Source organism: Urocitellus parryii, chromosome 13 (genome assembly GCF_045843805.1).
Source record: "Urocitellus parryii isolate mUroPar1 chromosome 13, mUroPar1.hap1, whole genome shotgun sequence".
NCBI classification, from domain to species: domain Eukaryota; kingdom Metazoa; phylum Chordata; class Mammalia; order Rodentia; family Sciuridae; genus Urocitellus; species Urocitellus parryii.
Window position 1 is genome coordinate 70,108,036 of NC_135543.1, and position 13,045 is coordinate 70,121,080.

At 47.2% G+C, this 13,045-nt stretch overlaps 1 protein-coding gene across 1 annotated transcript in view; it reads left to right on the forward strand.

Annotated features, from left to right (window-relative positions):
• Syk (spleen associated tyrosine kinase) overlaps window positions 1–13,045 on the forward strand; it is a 58,909-nt gene that overhangs the window by 14,324 nt on the left and 31,540 nt on the right. Inside the window, exons 2-3 of the mRNA XM_077792322.1 lie at window positions 465–926; window positions 2,253–2,413. Of these exons, the coding sequence (XP_077648448.1) occupies window positions 513–926; window positions 2,253–2,413 (575 nt within the window). The 5' untranslated portion in view covers window positions 465–512. The remainder of the gene's footprint in view (window positions 1–464; window positions 927–2,252; window positions 2,414–13,045) is intronic.

A 13,045-nucleotide genomic window follows, 5' to 3' on the forward strand; every position in this document is an offset into this window, starting at 1 on the left:
TCAGCAGCATCTTCACTGGCAACGCGCCCTGCAAAAATAAAAACTCGTCGCCATCTCCAAAGCAACCCTGGCTTTAAGCTTGCATTGGTCTCTGCCCCTGGGTGCTGCCGTCCACCCACACGGGGAGTGCCTGAGCCTGTTTTGCAATAACACTTCTGTGTACTTCTCTTTTTTAGTAGGTTTCTTCTTAAAATTTTTTGTCCCCCACCAAAAAAAAAAAAAAAAAAAGTGAATTTGGTGACTTTGGCCAAAGGCTGTGATTGGGGTTCATTCTGCAGAGGGCGGGGTGGGAAACCCTAAGTCGTGTGAGCAGAAACGACAGTGCGGGATGGGAAGTCCAGAGAGGGAAGCACCTCCATTCTGAGGATCTGTCTCCAGCTGGCAAGGGTTCAGGGGGATTCAGCCCACATTTCTCGCAGCTTGAGTTGCTCACTGCAGTCTTCTCATCTCTGTCTTGTCCCCAGGTGTCTCCCTGCCTGGGCCCTGTCCCTTCCTGAGGAGACGGCGCAGGCATGGCCAACAGCCCAGCAGAGAGCGCCAACCACCTGCCCTTCTTTTTTGGCAACATCACTCGGGAGGAGGCCGAAGACTACCTGGTCCAGGGGGGCATGACAGATGGGCTCTACCTGCTGCGTCAGAGTCGCAATTACCTGGGTGGCTTTGCCCTGTCGGTGGCTCACGGCAGGAAGGCACACCACTACACCATCGAGAGGGAGATCAATGGCACCTACGCCATCTCGGGTGGCAGGACCCACAGCAGCCCGGCGGACCTCTGCCAGTACCACTCCCAGGAATCCGATGGCCTCGTCTGCCTTCTCACAAAACCCTTCAACCGACCCCCCGGAGTGCAGCCCAAGACGGGGCCCTTCGAGGACCTGAAGGAGAACCTCATCAGGGAATATGTAAAGCAGACATGGAACCTGCAGGTGGGTCTCAGTTGGACCTGCACCCTGTGTTCATGGGAACCTGGGATCCCACACAGATGTCCCCATGATATGCAAACCTAGTGTGCCCAGACGAGCACCCAACTCCTTAACCATTAATTTTAGCCAAAAAGCAACTGACTCTAGGAAGACTACCATTCCTCCTTTATATGCTGAGGCAGGGAAACTTCATGCCCGGGATGTGGCTTTCTGCACTACAGGAGATGTTGCCACCAAGTTCATATGAGGGACTTTTCAAAGAGACATTGATATTTACCTAACAGGGTCATGCCATGCACAACGATTGGCCCTTGAATTTACAGCTTCTTACTATCTCTCGCTGAATGTTCTGTCTCACACACACATAGGTGCACCACCCTTTCTTTGGCCACCTGGCATTGCCCACTGGGCACGATAATTTATTTAACTAGTATCCACTGATGAGCCCTTTTATCAATATAAATACTGCTGCTCATGATATCACTCTATGCCAATACTAAGCTGGATTGCAATATCTCTGGTATAAAGCCCAAGAGGCCAGATTTGCCATGGCAGAGGATGCTTGTGTTTAATTTGGACACGTGCACAAAAGTCTGCCTCTGGAAAGTTGGCAAAGGTGTCCACATTCTTACCCACCCTCCCTGCTCTTCTCAGCTACACATTTGGGGTGGTTTTATTTTTACTTCTTGGGTTTTTCTTGATTAATGCAAATTCAAACACTGGCTTCTTCCTTAGTAACTCTTGAAAAGATCGGTTTCTTTCCCACTAAGAAAGACAAAGTAGTTGATTCACTAAGCGCTCGGCCCAGTTTTCCACCTTTGGTTTCCATCTCGCTTTGCCCACAGGGGCAAGAGTTTCCCCTGTGCTTTCTGTGATGACGCTTCCTACAGGTACAGGGTCAGTGAGGTGCCCAGTGTAACTAGGTAAAGGGGACCGGACACCTCAGGTGCCTTCCTGGTTCACCTCTTAGGGCTTCTTGACCTAAGACCTTCTTGGAATAACCAGGTTCCATCATAGAACTGTCCACCTAGTGGATGATCTGGTTTTCTGGGCCTCGGTGTTTCTACCAGGTGGTATTCAACGTTTTGTCTGGTTTCGAAAAGGCCAAACTCTCTCTTCCAAAACATCTTTCTTATTTATACACTTGAAGGTATTTAAGTCACCTTCGAGATCCTACAGTTTGTTTTTTTCTGAATGAATAAATGATTGGATGGATGGAATCTGATCCTCCTGGGCCACATTAGAGCTCACCAAACATCAGACAGGGCTTTTGTGATTTTTTTTCCATTTCTACCTGGTGTGGCTCATTCTCTCTCCCTGGTCACACAGGGCCAGGCTCTGGAACAGGCCATCATCAGCCAGAAGCCCCAGCTGGAGAAGCTGATCGCCACCACGGCCCATGAAAAGATGCCCTGGTTCCACGGGAACATCTCTCGGGATGAATCGGAGCAGATTGTCCTGATAGGATCAAAGACGAATGGAAAATTTTTGTAAGTATTATGTGTTTTCCCCTCTCCTTCTACCTCTGGGCTTGTTGGGCAGTTACGGGGAACTCGGCTTCCCCGTGAGTAGACTCCATGTGACCCCATGTGCTGACCTGTCCTAAGGACACTTCATATTCAACTAGTAACCGTGACCCAGTGTGTTTTGCCTAGTGTGTCCCTGAAGTGCACATCCTTCTTGGGTATAGAGGGACTCCATGTTCAAAGAAAATGGCCTTCAGCCACAGACAGTTGAATAATCCTTTTCCAAAATGCTTGGGGCCAGAAGTGCCTTGGATTTCTGATTTTTTTTTTTCTAATTTTGGAAATATCTTGGGAAATACACATTGTGTCAGGTTGTATAAGAGAATCTCAGATGGTATTTTTGGTGCACCCACTTTGACCCATTACATAAGACCAGGTGTGAAATTTTGCACTTCTGGTAACGTGTTCAAGCTCCCAAGTTTCAGATTTTGGAACATTTCAGATTTTCAGCTCAGAGAGGATCAACCTGAATTCCACTTTTCATGGCAAATATGGGGAGCACAGACAATGTCTGTGATCATGGAACAGAAAGGCAAACAGAAATTTGTTCCTTCAGATCCTCCCACCCCCAACCTCAGACTGGACTTCTATTTTTTTCTTGGAACTAAGTGCTAACAGGGTAGATTTTTTCTTTTTTGGTTTCAAAAAGATTCCTGGGAGTAGTCTATATAAACAGTGGTTATAGCTATTTAATCAGAATGGGTTTGCGGACTTCAGCTTTATAATCTCAAACATCAGAAGGTGTGAATCCTGGGTTCTGTTGCTCGTGGTCTTTATTGGGTCAGTGTAAACCTGAATTTGAGAAGGGCCTTGGAGGAGCGGGCCAGCTGGGTGGAGTCATGGTCCAGAAAGGCTGAGAGCTGTTTTGGGGTGAAAGCACCTGTCTCCCAAGGTGCTCTGGCAAGATGAAAGGGCAGATGGTTGCTGGCAGAGAGAAGGCTCATGTGCATTTGTCACAACTCAGTGTTCCCAACAGAGATGCTTCCCGGGGACCACAGAGGACCCCATTCTTGCCTCAGAAACTGAACCAGGAACAGTGAGGTAGTCTCATGGTCAGGCACATTGATGAATACCAGGCAGACTCTGTCAATTTTTTCTAGAAACAGAAGTGTTTTCTCTGAGTATCCACCTACTTAAAGAATCTTTCTTATAGTTCTGATTTTTTAAAATGATTTTAAACACAAACTTAAAAAAATAAAAAAGTAGCCCAGGTTGAGATGCATGATGTCAGATTGTGACTTTCAGGGTGATGCAGCCCCAGCCGCTGGCACTGATGGTGTGCAGAAGAAACGGTGTTTGCCCTCCGTGTAGACACCTGGAAGCTCATTTTCTCAGTTTGGACTTTTTCCATTTCCTCAGCAATAATTTCCAACACACATGTCACAGGACTGCATTCTTCATGTATCGAGTGCCCGAGGGACAAGACCCAGAGACCAGGCCTTCTGGCTCTTTGCTAAGAGGACCTGTTCTTAGACTCTTTGGGAAATCACCATGGAGCAGATTTTATTTCTCAAAGTTACCTGTTGCTGAAAGAAGTGTTCACACCCTACATGGGCCCGAGTCCTGTTCTCACCTTCTTTCTTCAAGGCCATGTATGAACTCCATGCAGAAGGCAGGGGACCCGGTGTGCACCCTTGTCTGTCTGCTGCACCCTCGTGGTCCTGGGGCTCACAGTTAACATAGGAGTGTCTCAGAACCACTGTGCGTCTGCATCAGCCGATATTAGAGCTCATGAGGTGTAGGGCCAGTGGGGAGGGCTTTTCCCTCTCTACTAACTTTTAGTGTTCCTTCTCCGACATTAGCACCAGGAAATTCTCTTCACTAGGAACCTTCATGGTTATTTGTTACAGATAAAATATGAAGAGGCATCCTAGAAACCTTTACTATTGAAGGTTTTATTTTTTGACAATGAGTCCTCCTGCAATACCTAAGTGGGGTGCTTGGTGGAGACCAAGACATTTCTGCGAGACAGTGGTGTACAGTGCTTGGTGTCTGAATATGGGCTCGTGTACTTTTGTAGACTGTGAAGTTTCTAGCATCCTGATTTTGGCCCAGATCCTCCTTGTGTCTGGCATGGAGCAGGGTCTATGTCAACAAATGTGATGATTCTCCCAAGTCCAGGTTGCCCCCAGGCTGGTCCAGATTCCTTCACCTTGACAAGTGTCCGCTGGTGTTTATTTCGTGGGAAGTAGAGCTAACAGACTCCGGTGACTCTTATGAGCCAGCAGCAGATCTTGAGGCTGCACGTCTGCCATGAGTACTCCTGTCTTCCGTCTGTGACAGGCGTCTGTCCTACCTGCCCCTGTGGGGGTGCACCACGGTTGCAGGAGATCCCAAGCCTGGTTTTGAGTGATTCAGATCTGACCTGTCCTAAGATGTTCTTTCCTTCCAACAAATAGCCATGGCACAGGGTGTTTGAAGTCACAACTGGATTCCAGTCACGGCTGGGCATCCTCACTTAGAAAAGGCGGGTGTCACCAAGCTGTTGGTTTCTTCCTCCTAGTCCTTCCCAAGCCTTTATTTAGATTTTCCCAAAGAATGTGGCTGGTATCTCCTCTCCTGTTATTATATCTGCTCATCTACCCATGAACCAACATTACTGGAGTCTGTAGTTCTGTAAAGCACCAAATACTGGGTGCCCTGAGAGGTTCTGCCGTGGGAGAACTCAGCCCTGCAAGTATCTGCCTTTGTGGAGCCAGCTTCTTAGTGAAGACACTGAACAGTTAGAAGTGCTCTCTACGGTCATCACTCCACATCCGTGGGGCAGTTTGTTCCAGGATCCCTTTCAGATACCAAAATCCACCAGTGCATGAGTCTCTTGTATAAAATGGTAAACTATCTGCACATAACTTCCCAGATACTCTAAATCCTCTTTACGTAGCTTGTAATACCTAATGTAATGTGAATCTTGTGGAAAGAGTTGTTATTCTATGTGATTTAGGAAATAATGACAAGAACAAAGTCTGTGCATGCTCAGTACAGACTGATTTTTTTGTTTTTGAAATAATTCAGTTTCCCAGTTGGTTGAACGAGGATTGGGTGTGGAACCTGTGAATATGGAGAGCTGATAGTCTGTTGAGGGCACTGAACTAGGGTCCTGTTTTATGCCAGGAGGTGAGGGAGGGCCTCATTGCAAAGGAGAGGCCTGTGGCCATAAGGATGCATCCCACCTGAGCTCTTGTGAGTGCCTGAGGCAGGGGTGTGCTTGAGGGCTGGGCCCCCATGGGAGGCCAGCTAGATGGTGCAGAGGGAGGAGGGTAGGGGAGGAGGAGGAGGGATAACCTGGAAGGTCTCAGGCTTTGGTAGGCTCTGCTCCAGGCGAGTTGGTGGGGCCACCTTTGGGATGGTTAGGGCCAGATGCACCAGGTGTTCAGGGTGGTCTTTCTGCCTCTCATATCCCCAACAGGCACGCCAGGCTGTGCGTATTCATGCTGGAACAGCGGGCAGAGTTTATTTTTTACTGTGACCTTGGGGCCTTTGCCTTCTCATGCCTGAGCACAGGAACTGTGTTCAATGCTTGTGGGAAGACAGGGTGGCCTGTGCCAAGCTCTGCTGCAGAGTCCTCAGGGCACAGTGCAGAATGTCCCTGGTGCCCCATGTTCTGTGTCTGGGCTTCCAGCTCCCTGGTGATAGGACCAGCTTCACGTTCCCTTCGAGTCCCTGTCCCTGCGTGTGGCACTCAGGATGATGGCTCTGTATAAGGTGCGCAGGGCCCACACCCTTCTCCATGGGAGTCTGTGGTCAGGGGTCACATCTCATTTCTGTCCTTGTTCTCAGGGCAATGTGGCCACAAGACAGAAGGCAGAATTTGAGGGCAAGGACTGCCCTTGTGTGTACTTGGAGAATTTGGGGTTTCTGAAACTTGCTTTTGTGAAGATCCAGTGACTCCCTCCAAGTAGCAATCCATCCTTCAATGAAGCAAAGGTGATCCAGCAGCTGCTGATGACCAGACATCACCCTGAGGTGCTGCTTTGCAGCGCAGATGGATAACTAAATACAGCCAGCTTCCCATTTATGTGGGTTCCACATTCGTGGATCTGAATTTTTTTGTTTTAAGGCACAGATAGAGGTTTATTAGGAAGGTAGATGCACACTCAAGGGAGAAGGTAGGCTGTCTCCAAAGTAAGAAGCCCTGCCTTGGATCGTGGGGTTCAATATTTATGGAAGGGCTACATCAGGGGCTGGATGGGAGGTGGCTCCAGGGTGGGGCCGCACAATATCATGCCAGTTTTCCTGTGCGCTTGTGTATTTCCCTCAGTTTTCAAGATCACCAGCCAAGAACATGGGCCAAAGTTTGCAAGTGTGTTTTCTGCATCTCAGTGACTTAACTCTGCATTTCAATGGCTTGAGGGTGTTTCCCTTAAGATTCCATAGTTCTGTCTCTTTATTCTAAATCCCTCTCTATTTCCTCCCCTGAGACTCTGATCCCCTAATCTTACCGTTAGTGAGGAGTGAAGATCCATCTTCTGTGGCCGCTTCAGGCTAGCAAGGGGTGGTTGACCCTGCCTAGCCAGGGATCAAAAGTCCTGTCCTGACTGTTCTAAAGGAGATAGACACTGGTCTCAGTTGCAGGGAGGGGTTGATAATCTTGTGTTGCCATCTCTTAACATGGAATTGTTGTAATCTGGAAGATACAAGCTTTTTTGGATTAAAAAGACCTGGACTGAGCAAGAGGAGCAGAAGTAGAGTTACCAGAGGTCCTAGAAGTGAAAACAGCCAAGTGAGGTTAGGTAAATAAGTGCTGATAATTTTATCTGAAATATTTTTAAATGGTACCCATACTGAGCATACAAAGACTTTTTTCTTTCTTGTCATTCTTTCCTAAATAATATAGACTAACAATTTTTACATAGCTTTTACGTTGGGTATTATAAGTAGAGATGATTAAAGTTTACAGTAGGATGTGTGTAGGTTCTGTTCCCTTTAACATAACTTGAGCAGCTTATGGATCCTATCCTTATGGGGTCCAGGAATTAATCCCCCTGGATGTCAGGTGACTGCAGCCACAGTGTGGTCTCGCCAGTGTTTAATGGAAGTCTGGAGAAGGCTCTGAACCCAAACTAAGGAAATGACCTGGACACTGTGGTGCCCAACTGTAATCCCAGCAGCTCAAGAGGCTGAGGCAGGAGGATCATAAGTTTAAAACCAGTCTCAAAATAAAACACACAAAGGGCTTAGTGGTTAAGTGCCTCTGGGTTCAATCCCCAGTACCCCCCTCCTCCCCTACCCCCCCCCAGAAAAAGAGGAAATGAGCCAAACCTCAAAGAACAAATACACAGAGAACAAAAACTGCTAAGTAAGTTCTTTTGTCCTGATGTTTCTGATGCCTGTCCACCCATCTCCCTGACTTCCCTGTTCCGGGTTAAAGTTCCCACACAGGTCTCCCACACAGGTCCATTCCTAGCCCAGGGTGACCCCAGCTAAGTCTCCCCACACCAACCCTCCTTCCCTCAGACCTCCCTCTGATGAACCTCAGGGCTCCCTAATCTAGAAACAGAATCTAAGTTTTGTGATTCCTGAAGGAAAGTGAGGAAGGAGAGATGGGTAAGTGAGAGATGAAGGACAGAGACCAGGCTGAGATGCACAGGACAGTTTATTTGTCAGAGGTGACAAAGGCCATCTCTCTATAGACAGAGAGAGGTAAAACTGGCTGGGGGCTTGGGACTTTTGTGGGGCAGACTCAGGGACCAGAGCGGGTGGGTCCTAATGCCAGCTGTTAAGGGTGGGGTTGGTGTAAGGGAGTGGTGAGTCTTTCTCAGAAACACCCTCGGGCAGGAAAGCAAAATTTTTCTTAAAATGGTGGCTGTCACTGAAGATGGCTGTCCAGATACTAAGCAGGGACCTTACAGTGTGAAGATGCTGGGCATGGGTAGAAGCCTACCAAACAGACTGAATCTGACTCACGAATGAACACAGGGAGCTCACTCCCAACGACTCCCTGTGGGGTACTGTTGAGTGACCTGCTAGAAGTCCCATTTAGAGAATCACCCGAGTAGTCGCAGGTGAAGCTGTGAGAGTTCATTCTAGAAGTTTGGGGTTACTTTATGGTTCAACATAGCAAGACCCCTGTTTGGGGGAAACTGTGTCCTTGCAGCCCTCTTTAGAGGTGACACTGGTCACCTTGTCTCAGGTGGGACACAGAAAGATACAGAGCCCGTCCCTCACTGCCTCAGTCCTTCCCCCCTCTTGCCTACCTACTAGCTACCAAGGGCTACTTTGATCAATGCTTCTTACTATATCTTGTCTCCGGAGGTTAAGGGTGGAGCGGTCTTCAGGGACAGGGAAAGAGGCTCTTGGATGCCGACTGGCCTCATTTCCCTGATATTGCACACTGTGAACTCCAAGCATGCCCCTGTCACTTTGTCTCTGCCTGTGACTCCCCGTAAGCCACCTATGACCTTGTCCTGTGCAGGCCGGTGACTGACCTGTGCGGGGTACTCAGTGTCTGTCCACCACCTGAATTAGTGAAGTTTTGTGGATCTGTTCCACCTCCCCAGCTCATGTTTGCTCCTTGTGATCTGAAATGCTGTCGCACATGTTGTTCCACATGGGGACAGGGACCTGTGAGACTATGTGGGGAAGGAATGAAACACGATTCTTGGCTCTCTCTGATCTCCTCCAGCTTGCTATTTTGAGAAGTTAGTCACAGCTCAGGTGGCTACAAAGTGAATTTGTTAGAAAAAGGAAACAAAAAGTTTATTTCCTTTAAATGATGTATCCCTCCCCGCAGGGGAGAATCCAGGATTGGTGGAGTCCAGAGCCTGCAAAATTTGGAGACCCTCTTTAAAAAAATACAAAATTAAGAGCAAAGTAACCATAATCAATTACTGCCTTTTTAAAAAAGCTGGTAAATACTATTAGCAAACAAATTTAGAAAAATAACATGATTTTCCATGAGCTGCCTGATACATCTCTAAAATCCCCTTTATTTTCTACAAGGTTTGTATCACATGGTATTTTGACTGCCTCCCCATTCACAAAAACTGAGTAATATTGCTCTCTCTATCTAGAAATAGATGTCAGTCCTTTCTGTAAGTTCACAACTCATTATTAGTCACGATTTGTATATTTTTAGGGTCCTTGTTAACTCTGAGAACGGAAGTTGGCCACAGAGTAATCTTTCTGGGATAGAACTAAAATCCCTTAGGAGGCCCCTCAGCTGGCCTGAGTATGGATGGGGGAAGGTGTTATGGTTTAGATCCCCTTCCTCTCTCCCTCTCCGTTCCTGACCCCACCATGATCTGAGAGCTCTCCCCACTGGGGCCTCTGGCCATGACGCTCTGCCTAACCTCAGACCCAAAGAAATGGAACTGGCAGAGATGGAAACCTTGAGCCAAAATCAACTTTTCATGCTCTGAGTTGATCTTGTTAGATACAAAGAGCAAGGGCTTCTTGGAGTGATTTTAACTAGTGCACCCAAGATCTGTCACTGGAGAGGAGCACGTATAAGGTGCAAAAGAGATGCAAAGCTGGCAGAGATGCCAAGCTGACTAACACAGACAGGGCACTCTGAGCCCACACAGAGCCAGAGACACTGGAGCCCAGGGTCTGAGATGGCCACCGCAGCCTGCCCAGGTCAGGATGGGCCAAGGGAGGGAGGGGTGGGAAACCAAGAGGGGGAAGTCCATTGTTTCATTGCAGTGACCAAAAGGCCTGACAAGAACGATTTTCGAGGAGGAAAGGTTAATCTGAGACTCAGGTCTTCGAGGTCTCCGTCCATGGATGGCCACCTTCGTGGCTGTGGATCCCAGGTGAGGCAGAACATCATGGTGGAGGAGTGTGGTGGAAGAAAGCAGCTCAGGATATGGTTGTCGAGAAGCAAAGAGAGAGAAGAGATGAGACTGCAGACAGAGACAAAATGTCAACTTCAGAGACCCGCCCACTGACCCACCTCCTCCAGCACACCCTACATACCTACAGTCACCACCCAGTTGATCCATTCCAGCAGATCAAGGCACTGATTAGGTTAAGGCTGTCGTAACCTGGTCAGTTCACCTCGGAAATATCTTGTGTGGTCACACCCATGAGCTTTGGTGGACACCTCACATCTGCACCAAGATGCTGGGCAATTCTGAAAACCAGGGATTTGAGAGGCAACCACGTGGAGCAGTTCTCAAGGAAGATGTGGCCTGTGGGCTTACCTTGTGAGTCAGGAAAGCGTTCCTGGCCCCTTTGCTCTGGCCTTGGTTGTGGTACGTGATCCGGTGGGACACCTTATACGTGCTCCTCTCCCGTGACAGATCTTGGGTGTACTAGTTAAAATCACTCCAAGAAGCCCTGCTCTTTGTATGTAGGGGGGAAAAAGTTGTTCAGAAGGCCCTCTGAGCAGAGAGCAAGGAGGAGTGCAGTTGGCCTTCAGAGGCCATGGTGGACTCCCCGCTATCCAGTTCCCTTGGACAATCACAGCACCTGTGTGGCCTTTTCTTCTGTGTTCTGACTATGAATTCACATGCCCTCCTGCCCTTCCACCCCAGCCCCTTTCATGAAGGCATGAACACTTAGTCCCTGAGTCATCCTTTTTGTATCAGTCATTTTCCAGGGGGAGTATGATGCACTCGGTTATCTTTCCCCTTCTCTTTCCTCCCTTCCACACCAAACCCTTAGACTCCTCCTGTACACACACACACACCACACACACACACACACACACACCACACACACGCACTCACTCACTAACTCATTCAGGCCTCTCAGGTTTGGGGCTCCGTGGGAGGCCCTGCAGGATATGATCAACAGGAATAGATGGTTTAGAGGGCTGAACAAATCTTTGTACTTTGCCGGAGACTAGAATATTCAGTGATTTGGGCCTAAGGAAAGGGCTGTGTCCACACATAATCTGGGGTGTGCAAATCAGAGCCTCGCAGTTCTTGTTCAGGAGCAGACCTGGGAAGACCTGGCTTGGGGACACCAGAAGTGACATCGTCACCCTGAGTATCAGAACTTCAGAATTTAACTCCTGTCACTGATCCCTGCACCCTCCGGCCATGCCCAACCACGTGGCCCAGAAGACAGGTAGATACCGTGTTTCAGAAATAGCATCACCGATGCTCTTCGGTGAAATTGCCACCTGATATAAGGCAGCCATAAAAAATGTATTCACTCTGCAGCCAGTTCCTCAGCTTGTGAGAATACACACTTTTGTATTATTCCCTCTGCCCAAGGAACAAATCTAAATTAGGCTAAGGATAAAGATGGATGCGATACCTTGAGTTGGGCTTCACAGAACATAGACAAGGGCCAGAGGAGATGATATACTGAGCAGCAGCTTTCACATCTGTGTGTGTGTGTGTGTGTGTGTGTGTACACTAGGAGTTGTGACTGCTGGGTACCCACCCCCTGCATTGTTAATTCACTAAGATTAGGTTAAGATTTAGTTAAGATTAATGGTTGACATTTCTAGCAAGTTTGCCCATGTTGCTGATTCTGCTGGTCTGGGGACCTCGTTTAAGCCTATTTGAGATGTGTGATAGCTGTAAAGGCTGAATTAAGCCCAAATAACCACAGTGAGTGTGTGAGGTTTCCATAATTCACTGGAGGGTCTGTGCCCATAGTTATAGGTGAGAATATTCCTGTATCACACCCCAAATGCTGCCATATTTGTCTGGTGAGACAGAGTTAACCTTAAAACTGTTTGTACTTGTAGAAACTTGAGTGAGACCATGTAAAACACAGGTTATGAGTCAGGCAAGCCTGACACCTAGGAGCCTGAATCAACAATTCAGAAGTTTTAAATTACATGGCGTTCTGTGTCCTTGATTGGAATCTTGTGTTGTCCTATCCTGTCCCTCCTGAGATCTGAGTCATTCTTTTGTCCCGTGTATCCACACTGTATACACTACCCACCTGTTATTCACTTAGCAGCCATCTCAATTATCAGATCAACTGTTGTGATATAGCAATGCTTGTATTCAGTTAATCCTTATTTTACTTAATAATGGCCCAAGAGTAAGAGTAGTGAAGCTGGCAATGTGAATACGCCAAAGGTAACCTGTAAAGTGCTAAGTATATATAGTGAAGTACTTAATGTGATGCTTGGTGTACCCAGAGCTCAGTACCATCCACAAGGTCAGGTACCCACTGGGAGTCTTAGACAGCGCTGCCTTCAGATAAGGGATGACTACTGTCAGGTTTTAACTTGAATCATTTGCAGATGAACAAATTAATATATATAAAGCTGAGCCAGTGGTTCTCATGTATCTATCTTTTCTCTCATCAGTTCTAAAGAACTCTTAGCTATTTTTTTCCCATATAAATTGCCTTCTTTCATGCCTACCATTTCTTGCTTCATAGACTCCTATTAAACATATGTTAGACCTTCTAAATTTATCCTTCATAATTCTTTCTGATTCTCCATCACTTTTCTCTATATGCTCCACTGGGTAATGTCACTGAATTTGTTTTCCAATTCACTAATTTTTGCTTGGTCTCTTTTTAATCTGCTGTTATACACACTCATTGATTTTTCCTTATCGATTATGTTTTTTTAAAATTTCTAGCAGTTGTAGCTTTTCAAATATTTCTGGGAATTTTTGAGAGAATCACGCTGGTTAGTAATTTTGATTATCCCATCTTTGATTTCTCTAAACATTTCATACA